The 20,650-nt window shown below is 41.2% G+C and overlaps 2 protein-coding genes across 5 annotated transcripts in view; both read right to left on the bottom strand.

Moving 5' to 3' along the window:
- The window catches only part of ARNTL2 (aryl hydrocarbon receptor nuclear translocator like 2), a 96,053-nt gene extending 88,941 nt beyond the window's left edge, over nt 1-7,112 (bottom strand). The window contains exon 1 of one of the 2 annotated variants that reach the window (XM_027541589.1): nt 6,810-7,112. In XM_027541589.1, coding sequence (XP_027397390.1) covers nt 6,810-6,840 — 31 coding nt within the window. In that variant the 5' untranslated portion in view covers nt 6,841-7,112. The remainder of the gene's footprint in view (nt 1-6,809) is intronic. The other variant, XM_027541588.1, reaches the window with a different exon arrangement.
- A 6,933-nt stretch (nt 7,113-14,045) lies between these two features.
- The window catches only part of STK38L (serine/threonine kinase 38 like), an 84,011-nt gene continuing 77,406 nt past the window's right edge, over nt 14,046-20,650 (bottom strand). For all 3 annotated transcript variants that reach the window (XM_027541587.1, XM_027541586.1, XM_027541585.1), the window contains 3 exons: nt 19,283-19,378; nt 16,943-17,034; nt 14,046-16,838 (listed from right to left, as the gene is read on the bottom strand). In XM_027541587.1, coding sequence (XP_027397388.1) covers nt 16,711-16,838; nt 16,943-17,034; nt 19,283-19,378 — 316 coding nt within the window. In that variant the 3' untranslated portion in view covers nt 14,046-16,710. The remainder of the gene's footprint in view (nt 16,839-16,942; nt 17,035-19,282; nt 19,379-20,650) is intronic.

The raw sequence follows: 20,650 nt of genomic DNA, 5'->3' as shown, positions 1-20,650 counted from the left end.
AGGAAACTCATCTGTTGAAGGTCAGATTTCACTAGCTTGGAATCGTCTCATTTAATTGACACATGACTCTTCAAGTTAGGTAATTTTTTACCTCCATGTTATAGATGAGGAAATTGGGGCTCAGAGAAGTTAAATAATTTGGTCAAGGTCGTAGAGCTAGTGTATTAACTGGCACCCACACTCCCACTCCTGGAGTAGGCAATGGAAACCCACTCCAGTGTGCTTGCCTGGAAAATTCCACGGACAGAAGAGTCTGGTGAGCTACAGTCCATGGGGTTGCAAAGAGTTGGACACAACTGAGCACGTACACACACATACTCCGACTGGGTCCAAAGTTCATGCATTTTCCTGCACCAGCTCTTCTGTTCCAGGGGTAGAGGAAACACAGTGACACCGGAGCTTGGCCTTCAAAACTACAGGAGACCCCTTACAGGCCCATCTGGAGGGAGGACAGGGCAGTCTAGGAGCAGCCAACAGCCTGAGGAGAGGCCTGGACCATACATGGGAGGGCAGACTCCCTCACATAACTGTCTAGGACATGTAAAGGAGAAGCAATGGAGATGTGCTAAGAAAGCAAGCCAGTGGATGGTCCTCCACTTCCCCTGTGCTATGCTTGGAACAGAGGGCAAAGTGTATTTCTTATCTAAGTGAAAAAAGTAATGGGACTTCCCTTGCAGTCCAGTGGTTAAGACTCTGGGCTTCCACTGAAGGGGCCTGAATTCAATCCTTCATCCAGGAACAACGATCCCACATGCTGTGGAGTAGGGCCAATAACTAAATAAAATTAATTTTAAAATAGCATTTAAAAATTCAATAAAATATTGTACGTAAAACATTTTGAACGTATTGGGAATTGCTGTTTTACAGCAATCATCTTAACCCTCAATTGTAAATCTCCTATAATGCAAACCTGGGCTTCCCTTGTGGCTCAGCTGGTAAAGAATCCACTGACAATGTAGGAGACCTGGGTTGGGAAGATCCCGTGCAGAAGGGAACAGCTAGGAATGGCTACCCACTCCAGTATTCTGGCCTGGAGAATTCCATGGACTGTATAGTCCATGGGGTCGCAAAGAGTCGGACAGGACTGAGCAACTTTCACTTTCACGTCACTATAATGCAAACCGGATAGAGTGGAAGAAGGATTCTCTCTATATTTCCTTTTCCTTCAGTCTTCTTTGTTTCTCTCTTTCTGTAAAGATACGATCTAGAGGTTTAAATCATAAGATTAAAAACTAGAGAAACGAAATCCCAGAAATTTACTGAGATAAATGACAAATGACATGCCCACCAATTAAGTATTTTCAAATGAGAATTTTAATATTATACACCTAGACTGATTTAAATATTTTAATTAGTTTCAAAGTATTTTAAGTTTAAAAACTGGGGGTTAGGTAGATGAGACACTTGCCTCTTGCTGGCTCACTGAGACCCTGGTGGTGCTGATGCTGACTAACCACCCGGATGGATGCCAGGCACCGAGGTCTTCAGCTCAAGGCAACTGAAATTAAGGCTGTCGAATGACATCTTATTATCTTGTTTATGATATCCTGAACATTACGCAAAGGAAGAGATTTCAAAAGGATGCTCTAATTAATGTTCACCACACAGAAAGAGATCGTGCTTTTCCTTTTTCTATTTGTTTTGGTCTGTGCTGGCGGTTCTTTGTGGTTTTGTCTGGGCTTTTTCTAGTTGTGGAGCACGGGGGCTACTCTTCATTGTGATGTGTGGGCTTCTCACTGTAGAAACTTCCCTTGTTGCAGAGCGCAGGCTCTAGGGTGCACAGGCTTCAATAGTTGTGGCTTGCGAGCCTGAGAGGTCAGGCTCGGTATCTGTGGCTCACAGGCGTTAATTGCTCTGTGGCAAGTGAATCTTCTCAGACCAGGGATTGAACCCATGTCTTCTCACTGGCAGGCGGATTCTTATCCACTGTACCATGAGGGGAAGTCCAGATCACGCTTTTCAGAATCAAGAAGTCTTTCCACAAGGAAAAAAGTATTCTGAAATCACTGTTTACTAATATTTTGGCTTTCCAATGGATTTTAAACATTAGATTTCTTTTTTTCCTGGAGTCAAACTCTAATGCGTGGCAGTCCCTACCCTTCCTTCTCCCCTGCACCTCTCCTCACCTCCATCCCTCCTCAGCCCTCCCCCGACCTGCCGCAGGGGCTCAGTTCCTCTCCACTCCCCTTCTCCACCTTCTCCATCCTCCGTCTTCAACAATGTTTCTCCGCAGCTCTTTCCCTCTCTCTTCCTCTCTCTTTACTCCAAACCTCCTCTCTCACTCCTCCACCTTTCTCTCTTTTCCTCTTGTTTTCCTCCCACTAAAACATGTCAAAAGTCATTTTTGGCCCATCTTGGTTTATCTTGAGTAATGCACATCAGACTGAAGGACTAGGACAAGAAGAGTAGTTTATGCACAGTGGACTAGGACGTGACTTTCGATATCTGAGTCACAAAAATGAATTTAAGCCACTAATTGCAGAACTACCCCTCAAAAGAGTTGGGTATGATAGCATCACAGGTGAAAACAGGGGATGGTAAAAAGTGGGGGAAGGGAAGGCGAGAAAGTTGCCCCTTGAATGCCTAGACCCAAGACCAAATCTGTCAATCAGCTCTGGGACATGTGCTGCTCTCCGGAGAATGCCTGCTCCCTAACTCCAAGGATTCTGGAATCATTTACCAGAAGGTGCCAGTCACTTGGCATGGCAGCTTGCTTAATCTTGTTGTTTACCATCAACCCATCAAAAACAAGTGAGCAGGCAATCATGTTAGGTACCAGCTGATTTTTGGTGGCCATCTTCAAAACCAGCTCCCTCAATTTTTTCAGCAGTGTAATCAAACCATGGGGATTTTTTTTCCATATCACCATTATTAGATTTTTCCCCCCTTTGGGCTGCACTGCATGACATGTGGGATCTTGGTTCCCAGACCAGGGATTGAACCCAAGCCCCCTGCAGTAGAAACAGAGCCCTAACCACTAACCACTGGTCCACCAGAGAATTCCCTGATTTTCATTTTATTGTGAAGGCCTGATGTCAGTCTGCCTAGGAAAAAGGAATATGGAGGGATTTTGCACCAGGGGGAAAAAACCTGTGGCCCTGGATTCTGATATAGAGACCTGTTTTGTTTTTTTCCTCCAGGAATGGGAGAAGTTGCAACAATAATTTTCCCTCTTTAGACAGAGTGTCTGGCAGTGAGCACACTGCCCATTAACCATCCAAGCAGACAGGAAAGAAAGAAGAGCAGCCCAGCCAGGAGTCACAGAGCTTAACTTCAGGTTTGTTTGTCAATTTCTGGCTACAGCTTCAGTTTTTTTACCTCATTGATGAAAGGCATATGGTATCACCCACATCACAGGACTGGTATGAGGCCAAGAAATGCCTGGTACATAATAGGAGCTCAATAAACGCTGGCCCTCTGAGGCCCTGTGGAGACTTTGTTCCTTTTACTGAAAAAAGATTAATTTTGATCATCCCCAAGTTAACATCTGGTGTGCAGCTAAATAGCAATAAATTCTTTGTCCAAAAACTTATCATAAAGACTTACCTGGTATAAGCCATATTTTGAATTAGCAGGTGTATTTTCATACCCCTCTTTTTCAGAAAAGCCCAAATATTTGGCCAATTTTAACTTGAGTGCAACAACACACTTGAGTGCAACAATACTTTCTTAATAGACATGAGATTCATTACTTTCAGAAAGCAAACTGAAGCTGTAAATTAATAACAACTATATTAAGCTAACATTTATGGAGTACTATATATATATAGTATATATATATATATGTATATATATATATATTTAAATACATTTATATCTCAGATGGACTTATTTGCAAAGGAAAGAGTCACAGATGTAGAGAACAAACTTATGTTTACCAAAGGGGTGTGTGCTAAGTTGCTTCAGTCATGTCTGACTCTTTGGGACCCTGTGGACTGTAGCCCACCAGGCTCCTCTGTCCATGTGATTCTCCAGGGAAGTGTACTGGAGTGGACTGCCATGCCCTTCTCCAGGGAATCTTCCTGAAGCAGGGATCGAACTCACATCTCTTTTGTCTCCTGCACTGGCATGTGGACTCTTTACCACTAGCGCCACCTGGAAGCCCAAAGGGGAGTGGAATATATGTGGGAGACTGGGATTGACATACACTACTATGTATAAAACAGAGAACTAATGAGAACCCACTATATAGCACAGGGAACTCTACTCAGTGCTCCGTGGTGACCTAAATGGGAAGGAAATCTGAAAAACAGTGGATATATGCATATGTGTAACTGATTCACTTTTGCTGCTCAGCAGAAACAAACACAGCATTGTAAAGCAACTAGACTCCAATAAAAATGTTTTAAAAACAAAGAAGGAACACAGCCCCTGGATAACTTCATAGAGCGAGCCACTCTACTCTCTAGTTAGGCTTTCATGTACATAGAACAATTCTTGTTTAAGTCTCTCTAAAGTCACCTCAACTATATTCTGGCTAATAGAGGAGGGTGTAAGATGTTTCCTAAAGGATAGCATATCTTTAAAAACATCTTCAAGAAAATTAGTTAGCCCAGGGAAGGAGAGGGGTATATTGGTCATAAGGGCCAGTTGCAAAAAGAAGGGTGAGTGGGGCAAAGGAGACTACAGAGCCAGGGCAAAGAGGCAACGGTCCAAGGAGCTCTCAAACAGGAACACAGGCTTGGAGACAGGGAGCTCTAGAAGATGAAGAGGTAGGACTCAGGATGAGGCTGCAAAGGCTGGTCAGATGCCTGAAAGACTTGAATGGTGGGTTGAGAACTTTGAACTTTTTTAACATAGGAATGGAGAGCTACTGAAGATCCTATCAAAGGAGGGATAGGATATTGCTCTGGTGCAAGGACAGAAGGTGGGTGTTCAGGAGGCCCAGTCAAAGGCAGAAGTGAAGCAGCCATCCAAATAAGGGGTGATCAGAGTGTGACCTCCAGCAATGGCAGTGTGGAGAAGATGGGGCAGAATTAAGGTCTGTGTAGTCACCCTAGGGAGCATAGAAGAAGGGGAAGTAAAACAGACTCTCAGACTTGTGGATTAAAGGAGAGGACCACAACTATGGCAGGAGGAAGAGCCATTTGGGATAAGGAGGGAGATGACAGGCTCAGTTTCAGACACACTGAGTGAGACATCACCATTTGTGCCAAAGCATGTCATTAACAGCTGTCCCCTGTCTAGAGCTTAAATACGGTATCAGAAACAAGGATGCAGATTCCAGGGAGGGTGGACATTTATGTAGACACCCAGTGTCCACAGACATCAATGGCGCAACATGGGACAGTAAATGCCAGGAGAAAAAAAGGAGAAGGGAAAAGGGAGGTAAAAATCAGTCAAAATCACAGGGATGTGAAACACTGATGCTTCTCTCCAGGCTCTTCTTAGGGGAAAAAAAAAAAAAAGCAGAGAAACAAACACACACAAGACTTTTTAGGGAGAAATGGTGAACAACAAGGAGCTGAAACTATTACAAAACCTTAAAGCAAAACTTTTGTCCAAAATGACTCTTGTAGTCTCTACGCTAAATTTTATCAGTAATAAAAGCATACCCAAATGAAACAATATATATATATATATTTATATCTCATTTAATTCTAACAATCCTATAAGACAGATACTAAAATTATCCCCACTTTAGGAAAAGACTAATGCTGAGTAACTTAACCCAGGTGACATAGTAAAGGGCAGAGTTCAGTCACAGCCAAAACAGGATTTCTGGGCTTAAAATGATGAATACTACCTTCTCTTTTCAAACCAGTGCCTTCTCACATCTTCACATAGACCAGAAAGATTTCAAATATTCAAATGATAGAATTTCAGAAACCTCTCCATGATCTAAATCCCCTATTAGATTTTCAAAAGACCTCTTCTCATTGCTGTATTTCCCAGAAGAATCTAAACGCATCACAATATTCTAAAAGGAAAGGGGAGATTTAACAAACTGCTTCCCTGAACTTCTCTCTGCCAGTCTTTTAGTTATTTACATGTTTTTTTCCTGCCTCCTGTCCGTCTTAAGTAACAAATACTTTATGATCAGTCCATAATTATGAGAAGTCATATGAGAGACCAGAGAATGTCGCCAGAGAACACTAGAGAAAGGAAAAAGACGTAGCAACGCTTCCAACTCAATTCACAAAAACTCCAAAATAATATAAAACGAAACAAATTCCACGGATGACTTTCCTAGTGCTGAAATGGCACAAGAGCCGCCTCTCGCTGACAGAGGACTGTTGCGGTGCAATCTGTGGTTTTCAAGAATAAGAAATGTGGGGGACCTGCCTCCCCGCGCTCGCCTGCCAGATCCACCGCTGGGCAGGTTTTAAAGAACGGAATAGAAGTGAGAATTTCCAGTTCAGAGGGGAGAGGATCGCAGAGCTCGAGCTCCTTCAACGGCTAATAGCAAATGGTTTATGAAGGGGAAAAACGAAATCTAAGAAGTCTGCGCAGCAATCCTTGCCGACTGAGAAGTGGGCGCCCAGGGAGATCGCTGGGTGGACGGTCCCTTGCCAGCTCATCTTCGCTGAAACGTCCGACCCGGGGCCCCGAAATGGGGCTGCGGGCAGTTCGAAAGCCGGCAGCGATCGCTGGCGTCAACCCCCACCTCCCGCTCCGGGCGAGGATGCTCGGGGCGCCGAGCAGCACCTGTGCCGCAAGGGAAGACCTCCGCCCCCAAGCCCGCCGAAGTGATGCGAGGTCGGAGGAGAGCCCCAAAGTGAGCCCACCTGGCCTCGCGCACCGGCCGCTCGATCTAGGCAGGCCCAGGCGCCACTCCCGCAGCCGGAGCCCCTCGCCCGCAACCTCACCTCTCGCCGCCGCCTCCGCTTCTGTCGCCATCGCAGAAGCCACCCGGCCGGCTCCGCAGCCCCGGGGCCCGCAGCATGGAGAGCCCCGAGCCAGCGCTGAGCCAGCCCAGGCGGCCGCCCCGGGGCAGGGCGCAGGCACCCGCGGGGCTCTGCCCGATGCAACGGTGGCCCCACTGCAGCTCGGGGTTCAGGAGCTTGCGGCCGGGGGCTCGCCCGCCCGGGGGTCTAGTCGCCGCCGGGCCGGGGGCGGGAGAAAGGGACCGCGCGGGGCGGAGTCACGGCAGCCCCGCCCGCCGACCCCGGCGGAGGGAGGCGAAGTGCGGGGAGGCCAGCAGAGCAGCGCCTGGAGCCTCGCTGGAAACGTGCCTGTCTAAAGCAGGTTTCCCCCATCACTTCCAGATTCGTTGTCTGGTGTTCTGCAGTGTGGAGTTGTTCCCCTTGTGTGTGTGTGGCGGGGGGGGGGGGGGGGGGGGGGGGCGGGGGCCGTGGGGGGAGATTGTTGTTCAGTCTCTAACTCATGTCCGACCCTTTGCGACCCATGGACTGCACCACGCCGGGCTTCCCTGTCCGTCACCAACTCCCGGAGCTTGCTCAAACTCATGTCCATTGAGTCGGTGATGCCATCCAACCATCTCACCCTCTGTCGTCCCCTTCTCCTCCTGCCCTCAGTCTTTCCCAGCATCAGGGTCTTTTCCAATGAGTCGGCTCTTCGCATCAAGTAGCCAAAGTATTGGAGCTCGATCATCAGTCCTTCCAATGAATATTCAGGGTTGATTTCCTTTAGGATTGGCTAGTTTGATCTCCTGGAAGTCCCAGGAACTCTCAAGTCTTCTCCAGCACCACAGTTTCAAAGCATCAGTTCTTCAGCGCTCAGCCTTCTTTATGGTCCAACATTCACATCGCCAAAGAAGCTGTTTGGGGTCCTGAGACAGTTGGGTAAATCCAGAAGCAAGATTCTTTGGGGACCACTTGTCAGCCCCTCATCATACGCGGAGTACGCTGGTTCGCTCCCCGCCCATAGGACTCTAGGGTTCCTTGGTCACAGTTTGTCTTGTAGTGGAGGGAAGGAACAGCAGAGAAAACACCAAAGCTCTGCATCAACCAGCCTAAAACTAATACTTTTCCTTCAGGACTCTCCATTACAGCGTCGTAACTAGCTGCTTTGTGTGTCCTGAGAGCTACTTAGGACGAGGGAGTTGGACGCGTGTTCCCAACGGAAGTAGGCAGACGCAGAGAGACTGATGTAGCCTTAAGTGGGTCCCGGATTTTATCCTGCTGGAGGTGGCAAGAGATGCTGCCCTGGATAACACACAAGGAGACACATCCCTAATCAAAAACCGTTGTTGAGACATCCCAGTCCTGACTTTGACTTGGAACTCCACCCGAAGTCCACCGACACCAAAGTCCCCCGACACCAACGTGTGCTGTCGGCTCAGAAAGAAAAATTCCGCAGACAGCCTGATAGACACTCTTAAGATCTGGTCTAGGTTTCCCTGAACATGCTCAAACCCTGGCTTTCCAGACAAGTGTACACTGTTTTGAGGTGGTTTACCAAGACTTGGGGGCAGGAGGGGTACTCTTAGATTGCACATGTGTTCAATGCCACTTTGATGGGTAAGTGGAATTTCTAGGATCCTGGGCAAAAAGTACAGGGGCTTCCCTGGCGGCTCAGTGGTAAAGAATCTGCTTGCAATTTGGGAGACGCACATTGGATCCCCGGATTTGGAAGATCCCTTGGAGAAGGAAATGGCAACCCATTCCAGTATTCTAGCCCGGGAAATCCCATGGACAGAGGAGTGCACAGGCTTCAGTCCATGGTGTCGCAAAGAACTGGACACAGCTTAGCGACTGAGCTGGGACGGACAAGCTACAAACACGATGTCTTGCTTACAAAGTGTTTTTCCCTTTATCATCTCAGGCGAGCCTTATAACAACCTTTGTGAGGTGGTTGAACACTTATAATTCTTGTCTTCTCAGTAGGCAAACAGAGGTTCAGAAATGAGTGTTTTGGCCAGAATCATTCAATATACAGTAGAAGCCAGATGGTGAAAGTCAGATCTCCTCAGGGGTTCATACGTGATATGATAAGCTTGCTGGTGAATCATCACAGTCCTCATGTCTTAGAAATGATGATTCACTTCCACCAAAAGCCTGAGAGCAAAAGCCAGGAATCTGGTACCTAAATGTGATGTGTAACACACAAAGAGCAGACACACAGGACTCCTTGGGGCAAATCATTCTCATAGTTTAATGTGTGTTTCCCCAGTTGTTCAAATTTAAATTCTGCTTTCAAATTTTTCTTTAAACTCTGGAGCTTTACTTTCTAAGATTTTTTTTTTTTTTTAGAGTGGTTATACTATACCTCCTAGGATAAGGCAGAGATAATCACACAATATCTTGACAGATGGATAGGAAATTCATCTCGCCTTTCTTACTAGTGGTCTTTTCATATTTTCTCCTTGAGCAAAATGTAAGAAGGTGATTTGAAACAGAACTTGCAGAGTGAATGGTATAGTTCCTTCCGGCCAATGTGGTTTCCTTCCCCAAAGCCCAGGAAAAACTTTGCTTTCAGGAACCATTGCTAATCTTAGGGGGAATTTAGTTTGTTCATTAATTTCCTTCACTGCCAAATACTCAAGCAAGAACAAGACTGACATTAGGAACCACTGCCTAGCACACTATAAATTCCTATTGTTGTCAACCTCCTGTTGGGGTTGTAACAGTGCAATTTTGTTTGGAGGACCCTTTAAGTTCACATATATATTTCAGTTGGTCCAGAACAACAATAACAAAAATCACCTGTTTCGGATTATAGTTAAATTGAAGACCCCCATCTCCAGTGATGTATAAAAATAAATACACATTAATGAGCTCCTAAGTGACTGAGGAAATAATTATTAATATCTAAAACTACTCTTTCTTCCCCATCACTCCTCCACCCCTGACGTTCCATGGAGGGTGAATTCTGGGGAAGGTTCCTGGATTTGCTGAGCAGGTTGATGAGTGGGAATGCAGTTAGGAGAAACAGGGGGGCACAAACGTGTTTTGAGAGATAGGTGTCTCATGGGCTTCTGGAATGGGAGAAAGCAGCTTGAGCTTGGCCCATGGAGGTGAGACGCAGAGAAGGTAATTGCAGGAGGGTATACTCATAAGAAAGAGCAGAAGTGGTGGTGGCAGCGGCTACTGGGAGTGGAAATTTGAGAGTATTTTTAAAGATATTTAGGAAGCTTCATTGTGTAATGCAAACCCTCTTATATTATTTCCCTGGAAAATAACAACTTTAGCAAAGGCTATAGTTCATTTCAATGCTTTTGGAGTTGATTTATGTATTTATTAAACATGAAAACATTTTGAGATTGGCCTTAGAGGGGGAGTAGGGCTGCTCATAAAATGCAGTTATTCATTTGTTCACAAATGCTTGTAGAGTGTCTACACTGTGCCAGGCATGGCTATTAAGCACTGACTGCCGTACATCACCAACTGGACATCCATTACTTCATATAGATATTTTCACAACAGTCAGTGAGGCAGGTATTATTTCATTTTAGAGAAGTCCAACCAGTGTCCTTTTTCCTTTAGCTCAGTAGTTTCTGAGCTCAGTAGCTCAGAATTGAGACTGTGCAGAAGTTCAGAACACCCCAGAAACTCTGACTTAGTAAGTCTGGGGTGAGACACACTAAATCTTTATCCAAACAAGTATCCTAGTTGAGTCTGAAATAGTTGCACTAAGTACTCTATTTCAGGAAATATTGCTTCAACTAGCCAAAAATGAATTTTCTTAAGCCTAGGTTGTTGCAAAGGAGAAGTTGTGTGTGTGTATGTGTGTGTGTGTGTATTTCTATAAGCCAGAGGACAGAAGCAGCAATAAACTAAAATTCCAAGACAAATACAGGGAGAACAAAACTTAGAACAAGAGGGAATAGTTTACAGACATCTCTTTATATATGGAGCTACTGCCTCTTTTTTCCTTAGAGAGTATGTATTTGTATATGTAAGTGTCAAAAGCTGAAGTAATTTTTACTTTTGGACGTTTTGGACAGTCTTACAACATGTATGGTACCCTAGACCCTCCTCAGTCCTCTACTATATAGACCCATACTGGAGGATTTTTCAAGTTTTGTCCATGCTTAACTTACCTAAGAGGACAGGAAAGGCAAACGACAATCTCCCTTTCCTGATATGTATTTCTCCCTTTGGCAGAGACTTATAAGTCATCTCAACATTTAAGGATTTGCTAAGGAATGCTTTAGAATGAACAGTAATAAACTTGGTAATGGTTTTTAGCACAACCTCCTGAGAAATGTTTTGATTTCTACTAATCACAGCCTATCTTCTCAAGTTAGACAAAGCAGTTGAGCCACTAGTGATGAGGCCAGTCATTAGGCCCACCCCTGCCTGGATCTTGAGAGGAAGTAAGTAGATGAGGATCCCTGTGACTGGTATAACAGCTTTGTGGGAGATGGACCCGTGAGACGAATGGCAGCTGGAAGCCTTGGCAGTAGCACTAAAAAGACCAAACCCTGGTCACTGGGCCAAACATCCATTGTTTGTATGATGTCCAGAGACCACCCCTACTCCTGCTTCTCTGGACAAGCAACCTAGGCTCCCAGTAGCTGAGCTATGGTCTAGCACAGTGGTCCTCAGTACTCTTATTTCACATGCGTCAGAGAAGGTGTTAATGGATCAGCCCTTCAGTTCATATGTAGGCAATGGCAGAATCAGTAACAAAACCCAAGTGCAGTGGCTTCAGTAAGAACCATTGGTATAAACCAGTGTGGCACCCTTTTAATTATCTTGGGGGTTAACTCCAATTTGGTTCTGGTGTCAGGTGGCCATGTGCTTTAGGGGAGCCTCAATGGCAACCCACTCCAGTACTCTTGCCGGGAAAATGCCATGGACGGAGGAGCCTGATGGGCTGCAGTCCATGGGGTCTCGAAGAGTCAGACACGACTGAGCGACTTCACTTTCACTTTTCAGTTTCATGCATTGGAGAAGGAAATGGCAACCCACTCCAGATGTTCTTGCCTAGAGAATCCCAGGGATGGGGGAGCCTCGTGGGCTGCGGTCTATGGGGTCGCACAGAGTTGGACACGACTGAAGCGACTTAGCAGCAGCACTCTGTACCAAGGATGTGAAGCCTGCTTAGTTTAAATCAATCAACAGACCAGGTACTATTGTAGGAATGGATGGATGGCATAATCAAGGCCAACAAAGTAGGGTTGGAGGGCAGGGTTCTTTGCTTAGAATGCTTCTGGAAAAGATTTTCCTTACTCTTAAAAAGAGGATGAACAATCTCCTTTTTAAAGACTTGTATGACAATTTGATGCTTAGAGTCCCTGTAGCCATCCAGCCCTCTGAGAAAACAAGCCCAAGGACATCCAACACTCTGCTGATGACAATGTAGAAAACTAGAAAGAATCTGTTCTTGAAGACATTTTTGAGATGCTAAATTTACTCTGAAAGGTCCCTATCTTGTGTCTTAGTTTTACACAAGATACTCATTTTCCTTATTTTTGCATTTTTACTTGCATCTTATACTTGCATTCAAAAGCACCCAAAATACCAACTTGGTCACTGGCTTCCCATGTGTTTTTCTGAGGTCTAGAAACATATCAGATAATTTGTTAAGGAAGTGTGCTCTGTTATCTGGGGAATGGAAGGAGCCCCAGACTTGGTTCAAGAGCAATCTATTACCTAAGTTTGGGTAATTCACACTCAGTTTCATGTTTATCATCTGTAAAATATTATGTTTCTTTCACAGAGTAGTAGAAAAGACCAAAATGAGTAAGCTAAGTGAAAGCATTTTATAAAGCAAAATATAAGTTCTTTTAACAAGATGCTTTTGAAAGATAAATGTAGAATATCAAAATTTGCTCTGAATTCCAAATTTTAATATTCAGTATTTTTACCATTTTAACAATAGCATTACTAAAATGATGTCAGTCAGGGCATAGCTGAAAGCACAGCTAGGATGAACAGGATTCTGACTGGCTCTCTCTGAGACTGGCAGAAACAGTGTCATGATCACTGATCGGTGTCTCCAGTGGGATAGACGAAGTAGTACCTGGGTACCCTGGGCACTTATATCCCTAGTTTCCATTGCTATTTTGAGGCATATTTTCATTTCTACCTGCTAATTGATTTTGGCCTAGTGGAGTAGCTGCATATAAACCTGTACAACTATCTTGAGTGTTTAAACATAAGAAAATTGAAACTTAAAATATTTATCCAATATGTTGTTCTTGATGTGATCTTTAAGGGTAAAAGTTGGATCCCTTTACAAAGCAGGCTTTCTTGAGGTTTGGGTAACATCTATGTCAAAATTCAAAAATATAATCAAAAAACCTCACCAACAAAAATATTGTAAACATACTTTTTATTCTTTTCTTACCTTCAATGAAAAGTGCATGATGCCACCAAAACATTTTTTTGAAACTCAGTAACTGAACACAGAACTCAATAGCCTGGTTTTTATTTTCCAGACAACTGCTGAATAATTTATATTGCTTTAAAAATAACTAACATCTATCTTTATTACTTCAGTCCTTTTAAAAGTAGCAATATTACTCTCATTTTTTCATAAAAATCTAAAATATCTCTAGTAGTCCTAAGTGTACTGTATTTATATTTGTTCCAAGTGTTTGTTTCATTAAAATGTTCCAGAGATAAGTGCACTTCTATAGAGAAAACAAAATTTAAATAAAGACAAGGGTAATATTCATGGTTGTAGCAAAATAGTTATTTTGAATGTTCTGACTCTTAGCAATTCAGAGAGAAAATAGAATGTGTTTTGTAGGCAGGGACCTCTCTACTGATTAAAATTTCAATCCATTTCTTTGTAGATCATTGATAAATGGATAGCTGTTTCTCCTACCAGTAGATACTGCTGGGTTGATTGTCTAAAGGTTTTCTACAATAAAACACCAAAAATAAATGTACTTTAAAATATTGTAAGATTTACAGATCTACACAAAGATAACAGGTGTTTTAAAAAAAAAACAGAAAAAGTATATTATTACAGAAATAAATGAAACCCTATCTTAACCCTAAGCAACCAGTTTTGAATATTCCATACTTGTTATTTTCCTTTCAACTAATAGCTTATTAAATCAGATATATATTCCATTCAGTAAAGGTTGATAAGAAATTTCCTATTCTCAGATAGCACTATGCTTCAATAAATTTAAACATTTAAAGCCATGTAAATAAGAAAAGCATAAAAGAAAAAAACATAACTTGCTTTAATACAAAGGTTTTTTAATAAAAAAAGTCAAAGTCTACATTAAATCAGGAAATCAACAAATCTGAATTATACAAGCTTTCTATATACTTAGAAAAACCAAAAACACACAGTTTATAACAAAACTCTTTAATTCAAAATAGAGTCTAATTTAAAGAAAATGTCATTATGCTCTGTTGATTAGATAGGGTTTTGTCACTTAAATGGTTCACCTGAAATATGGGAAGTATATAATAAGAGAAAATTCAAGCTCAAGGGTACTTTGCAAATTATCTAATTTGCTTTATGAATCAAATTCTTAGCTTCCAAAGGGCAGACACAGTCTTTAATTGCTTTTAGATAGGCACTTAAGAAATGCTTTTGATGAGGAGGAAACCCCAAAGATTATGAATCACTCAACTCCAGGGAAAAATGAGTATCTTAACAAGGTAAACTTTTCATAACTGCCCTTCTGCTGCCAAGAAACCATAACTATCCCCAAGTTCTTCCTATTAATAAGAATGAAGGAAATGGAAACTAAAATGCTCTATTCTTATGCAGTTAAAAGGTAATAAGCTCCTTTATATCAATCTCTCTCTCTCTCACTTGAATTAATGAAATTTTTTAATACTAGAATAGTTACCATAGTAGAACCAGAGTATGTTGCAATTTCCTTGTATCTTACCCATTCACACTAGCAAAACATCCTTTTTAAAAAAACAGAGGGGAATGGGGGGAATGAGAAAAATCTCATAAAACTAAATGTAAGTTAGAGAGTTTTTAAAATTAGAGGCAGTTGTAATTAGAAAAACCAGAGCTAGGAAAAAGGAGACAACCCCAAAATGTTAATAGTTCTCTCTCCTAAATACTTGGTCACATGTTCCAGATAAGAAAAATGGAGATGAACTATTAGGTGAACACATAATAAGTATCAAACAAATACTAGGAGGGAAAGGGGAGGAAGGAAGGAAGGAAGGTGGGGGAGGGAAAGGAAGGAAAGGGAAGGGGAGAACAGGGCAGGAAGAAAAAAAGAATAGAATGGCCTTATTGAAACACCATGGAGCTCCCTAGAAAGCAGGAACATTTATAAAAGCTTTTGTAGATCTGCATAATAGTCCTATGCAATTCTTCCCCACTAGAAGAACATCTATACAAATAAATTATCATTTTAGATTCTGATCACAGATCATTCATAACAGTAATAACTGTTGTATCTAAAAAAGAAATTCTACTAGTTAACAGTTAAGACAAACATTAGGCCATTCTTTGATAAATTAATACTCCTCCGCTATTACTGATGAAGCCAAAACCTCAGAGAGTCATTTTTAAATGAAAATGTTGAGCTGGAAAAGACTATCGCATTCTTGGGGGATTTGCTGCTGACATCACCTCCCCCATCCTCTAATCACAAGCCCCCTGGCCTGCATTTATTTCCTTAATTCCGTTTACAGTAACCACAGTGATGGAGCTAAACATGAACAGTAGTGCCCTTGAATGAGCTAGCCTCCATCAAAGATCTGAAGACAGCATTCCCGCAGGACAGTAAAATCCCCCACAGCTGCGAACATCCACTCTGTTCAGGGTCTTTGGTACATTTGGAGTATAAGAAAATAATGGCACAATAATACAAGTACTATCAAAGGAAAATTTTTCATCAAAACAAATAAAAGTTAACCAGCCATGATATGTAACAACTTTCTAGAAAACCAAAGTAAATAGCTCTTTGTTCTCTACAAGTTCATTTACATGATCAGAAGTTTGACGTTTAAAAAAATAGTTTAATAAAAATACACTAGTAGTTCTACAAGCAGCCTTCATGGTCATTTCTTCAATTCAACTCACCATAATCAAATTAAAATAATGCCATGTCCTCTTATTAAAAAAGAAGTCCTCTTGTCACAAGAAAAGCAACTTTACATTTTATATGATACAGTACATCTCCCTATGAGTATACAGAATACATGTATAAAGGTCATCAGTATTTCTGAATGCAAAGTAAATATATTAGTGGAGTGCTTGAGTGAAGCTGTTCAACTTCCTCCTTATTCAAAACTCGTTACTCCCTACTGTGGAGTTTGTGTAATAACATGATGATAAACTTTATTTTTTAAATAACCCAGTGTATTTCCTTTTTAAAATGCCTTAAAACCATTACAGAAATTGTCTTCATATATATTCTATAGATGTCCAAACCAATAGGGCAAGTGTTCTAATACCAGCTATGGAAGATGGCTTTTATTGATTATCTAGACCCATAAGGTGTGCAGTAAAACAGCCAATACTGCAGTGTTACCTACAGGTTAGCCTATGTTGCTTTACATGATATGTGTTTCTCCTGAATTGATTAGAGGTGTTACAGTACAAAGCCACGGCACACACAGGCGGAATGGACCTTAATACGCGTGTAGGCAGTGCAGTTAGAAAGGGATGTACATTTCTTTTATTCCAGTACCTTCATATAATAAAGTTACCAAAAATAATATTAAAAAAAGAAAAAAGCCAGCTGGCACTGCCAACCAATTCCTGTAGTAGTCTTCGAAATCCTAATCCTGTAGAATTTCCTCTTGTAGTCAGAAGCACCACCGTCGTCAGGAGTATTTCCGTGTACTGTTACCTACGCCAAGCAAGCCTGGTGATGCGGCTACCTGAGTTCTCTTGGTTCTGAGCCAACGTGGTCTTCGCTCATAATTTCCCAGCCTTCATGTAGGTGGGGATAGAGCCACGCTGAGTCAACCCTTCGAACCTCTTATAGGTATAATTGAGGAAAACCCAGTCTTTGGATTTGTAGTCCGGTTCCGTGGTGTTTGGCACTGGAAAGATAGAAAAATTAACCAAGACCAAAGGAATTTCATTAATGGAATATGTTATCACTTTCATAGTCTTTTAAATGTGGTTAACTGTGAGACTGTCTTACCTGGTTGTAAAATATCAGATTCAGGAAAGTCATCGAAATTTGACGTATCATCAATGCTTTTGATTTCTATAGGGATTGCTGCTGGCCTTTCCCTGTAAAATAGTATTGAGTAACCATGGTTAAGTTTTCTTGAATTCAGTTTTCCAAAGCTTAATTCTACTTGCAAATTCTGCATGCTGTTCTATAGATATTAGAAGAGACAAGGAAATTTATTATGGATCTGAAATTTCTGAAGTTAAGTGGATTTCATAGCTGAGTAGAATTTTCTTATTAAAATATTATCATTTACTTGGAATTTTTATTTGTTTATACCAAGACTTTCTCATGCTGTTTCTTTTTTTAAAGAGGAAAAACAATAGTTAATGAAAGGGAAAGGAAAACAGAGAATTTTATTTAAAAAATTTTATCATTCTATAAAGTACCCTCAACATTGTGGGGACCAGAATCCAACCTAATTAATTTAGAAATAGAATTCTTTTAGTAGAGGATCCACCACTTCATAAGTCAAGTCATTTAGGAAAATAAGGGGCTCAAATGGTGAAGGGACTACATGTTTGTGATGAAATCTGAACCCCAAAACTTCTCAGTCATATAAATTTTAAGGGAACTGGGGGCATTAGGTTAAAAAAAATAATAAGTCATGAAAATGTTTTTTTTATCATGCTAAATAATAGAAGCAATAAAAATTGATGAATTTCCTAAACTATTTTTAGCAGGATAAATAGTTTAGGAAATTCATCAATTTTTATTGCTTCTATTTTTTCAGCAAGTACTTAATGATCAATTAGGTGATAAGTGTACAAAATTTTGTAAAAACACATTTATATTTTCCCCAGAATTATTCTAACCTATTTACACTTAATGTACTAACTTAATAAATTTATATTAGTTTAGCGTAAAAACGTATAAACTCTGGTGCCCTGAGATCTAATCTCTAGTAATTATCAGAATGACCTTAGACATTGTGACTCTTCCCTCATGTAAAACCAGGAGACTGGACTGGTAGTCTATAAGCATTCTTTCAACCGTAACAGGGGGAATCACGTGATAGTTCTGCTCAATGAGATGACACACGGACAGTAAAATGCAGTGTAGCGGTTTAGAGTCAGGACTCCGGAATCATACTGCCTGGACTCAGTTCTAGCCAGATCACTTACTAGCTGAGGCACTAGTAAGGCAAATTACTTCTCTGTGACTTAGTTTTCTCATTTGTAAAATGGGGATAATAATAATACCTATTGTATAAGGCTTATTATGAGGATAAGATGAGAAATGTAAAGTACTTAAAACAGTGCTGGACATACAGTTAACAGTCCCCCCAAATATACCTACTCCAGAATCAGGTAGAGTGTCTAGCACGTTGTAGGGGCTCCCGTGAGGGGACACTTAGCTGTCTTGAAAGTGGAAAGGGGGGCTGGCGAGCCTAGGCGAGGCAGGACTGAGGGCAGGGAGGCCAGAGAGGTGAAGAGCATTTTCGTCAGAATGAAGAGTAAACGACAATGCCCTAGGGTGGAGGGATGGGGCAGGAACCACACAAGATGCAGCTTCTACAGGTGAGGCAAGAATCATATCCTAAGATCCTGAAAAGCAGGGAAGGACCCTTAGTATCTCTCTCTGAGTACAAAGAGAAGGAAGGAAATGGCACAATCAGATTTGTTTCTGAACTGTTGCTGTGTGGGGGAGAGACCAGAACTGCTGAAGGCAGTTTGGCCACAAAATGAATAAAGGCCAATGCTCACAACAAACTCCTCTAAGCCAGTTCTTAAAAGTTACCTGCATTATTTAACTTCTCTCACAATGCGGGAGACCTGGGTTCGATCCCTGAGTTGGGAAGATATCCTGGAGAAGGGAAAGGTTACCCACTCCAGTATTCTGGCCTGGAGAATTCCATGGACTGTATAGTGCATGGGTTTGCAAAGAGTTGGACACGACTGAGTGACTTTCACTTTCACAGTGTTTATAAGAGGGACTGTATATTCTTCAAAATTAATAAAGGAAACACAGTATAGAATATGAGAGGACAAAAATAGTTATACAGTATTAAATGTAATTACATCTTTGTTGTGCTAACAGCCTTCATCATGTAACTTTGCATATCAAAATCTAAACTGGCACAGTATGTGCTTGTTTCTTAAAGTGGATGTTACATAAAATGAGTCATTTAGCTATGGCCACTACAGTCTCACTCATTTATATAATCCAGAAAACACTAACTTATCACATGACTACAATGTTACCTCTTGTATTTAATCAATCAGAATCAGAGGTAAATTAATCACCAAATCTAGTAGAAAGTTTTCACTCACACGGCCTTATCCCACTCAAAGCCTGTAAACATACCTGATGTGCCCCCAGTCGACGCCTTCAAAAAAAGGATGACTTTTTATTTCTTCTACTCCACTATTCCCAATTCTATTTTCAGAATCAATACAAAACCTAGAAAATGGGAACACAGAAATTATAATATGCAGACTACATCTCAAGTACTCTGCATTATTTCCAACATTTCATCTTTTTTTCTGTTTACTGAAGTTAACTCTATTGTGAGAAATGTGAGGAAAAACAGAAATCATCTATAACTGCACTATTCAGACATAACTATTGCAAACAGTTGGAGGCTACTTCCTTCCAGTCTTTTACTATAATTTCAAAAATATGGTGTTGATAAGGAGTTTCCATTATTTTTTTTTCACTTAATATACTGAGAACATTTCCCAAAGTCATTTAACTATTTTTCTATACATTTGTTTTCTAAAGTTTACACATGGAAACACTACAATTTACTTAGCTACTTCACCATTGCCAGTTAGATGATTTTCAACCTTTCATTACTAAAAACAGTATCAAGATAACATAATATATCCTAAATCTTTACACACATCTGATTATCTGCATATGCAAAATTCCTAGAAGTAGAATTGCTGGGTCAAAGGTCAAAGACAGTTTGAAGATTTTTTTTTTATAAGATTGTCCCAATTCATATTCCTTCTAGGAATCCACAATAGAACCTAAACACTTCATCTTAGTTGAGAAAAAGAATGAATCTTTTGCTTAGAAAAGGTTTCATACATAGACTTTTTTTTTAATTGGGGGCTAATTACTTTACAATATTGTGGTGGCTTTTGCCATACATTCACATGAATCAGCCATGGGTGTACATGTGTCCCCATCCTGAAGCCCCCTCCCACCTCCCTCCCCATCACATCCCTCAGGGTCATCCCAGTGCACCAGCCCTGAGCACCCTGTCTCATTCATCGAACCTGGACTGGCAATCTATTTCACATATGATAATATACATGTTTCAATGCTATTTTCTCAAATCATCCCACCCTCACCTCCTCCCACTGAGTCTAAAAGTCTGTTCTTTACATCTGTGTCTCTTTTGCTGTCTCACATAGAGGGTCATCATTACCATCTTTCTAAATTTCATATATATGCATTAATATACTGTATTGGTGTTTTTCTTACATAGACTTTTGTGATATGAACTGCTACTAAGAATTTATTTTCCCTTTCTCTTTAGGGGATAAAGTCATTGTAATCCAACAGGAGTGACCTCTGAAATAATATAAGACTTCTTCCCTCTTAACTCTTTTTTTTTCCCCTGAATATTACCTTTTAAGAATCTGCATTAAAAAAAACCAAAATGCCTTTTCTTTACTGAGTTCTTAAACTGTATAGATCAGTGATAGTCTTTTTCTTCCCACA

This window comes from Bos indicus x Bos taurus, chromosome 5, assembly GCF_003369695.1.
Source record: "Bos indicus x Bos taurus breed Angus x Brahman F1 hybrid chromosome 5, Bos_hybrid_MaternalHap_v2.0, whole genome shotgun sequence".
In the NCBI taxonomy this organism is placed as follows: domain Eukaryota; kingdom Metazoa; phylum Chordata; class Mammalia; order Artiodactyla; family Bovidae; genus Bos; species Bos indicus x Bos taurus.
This window is presented reverse-complemented; position numbering and strand designations above follow the sequence as displayed.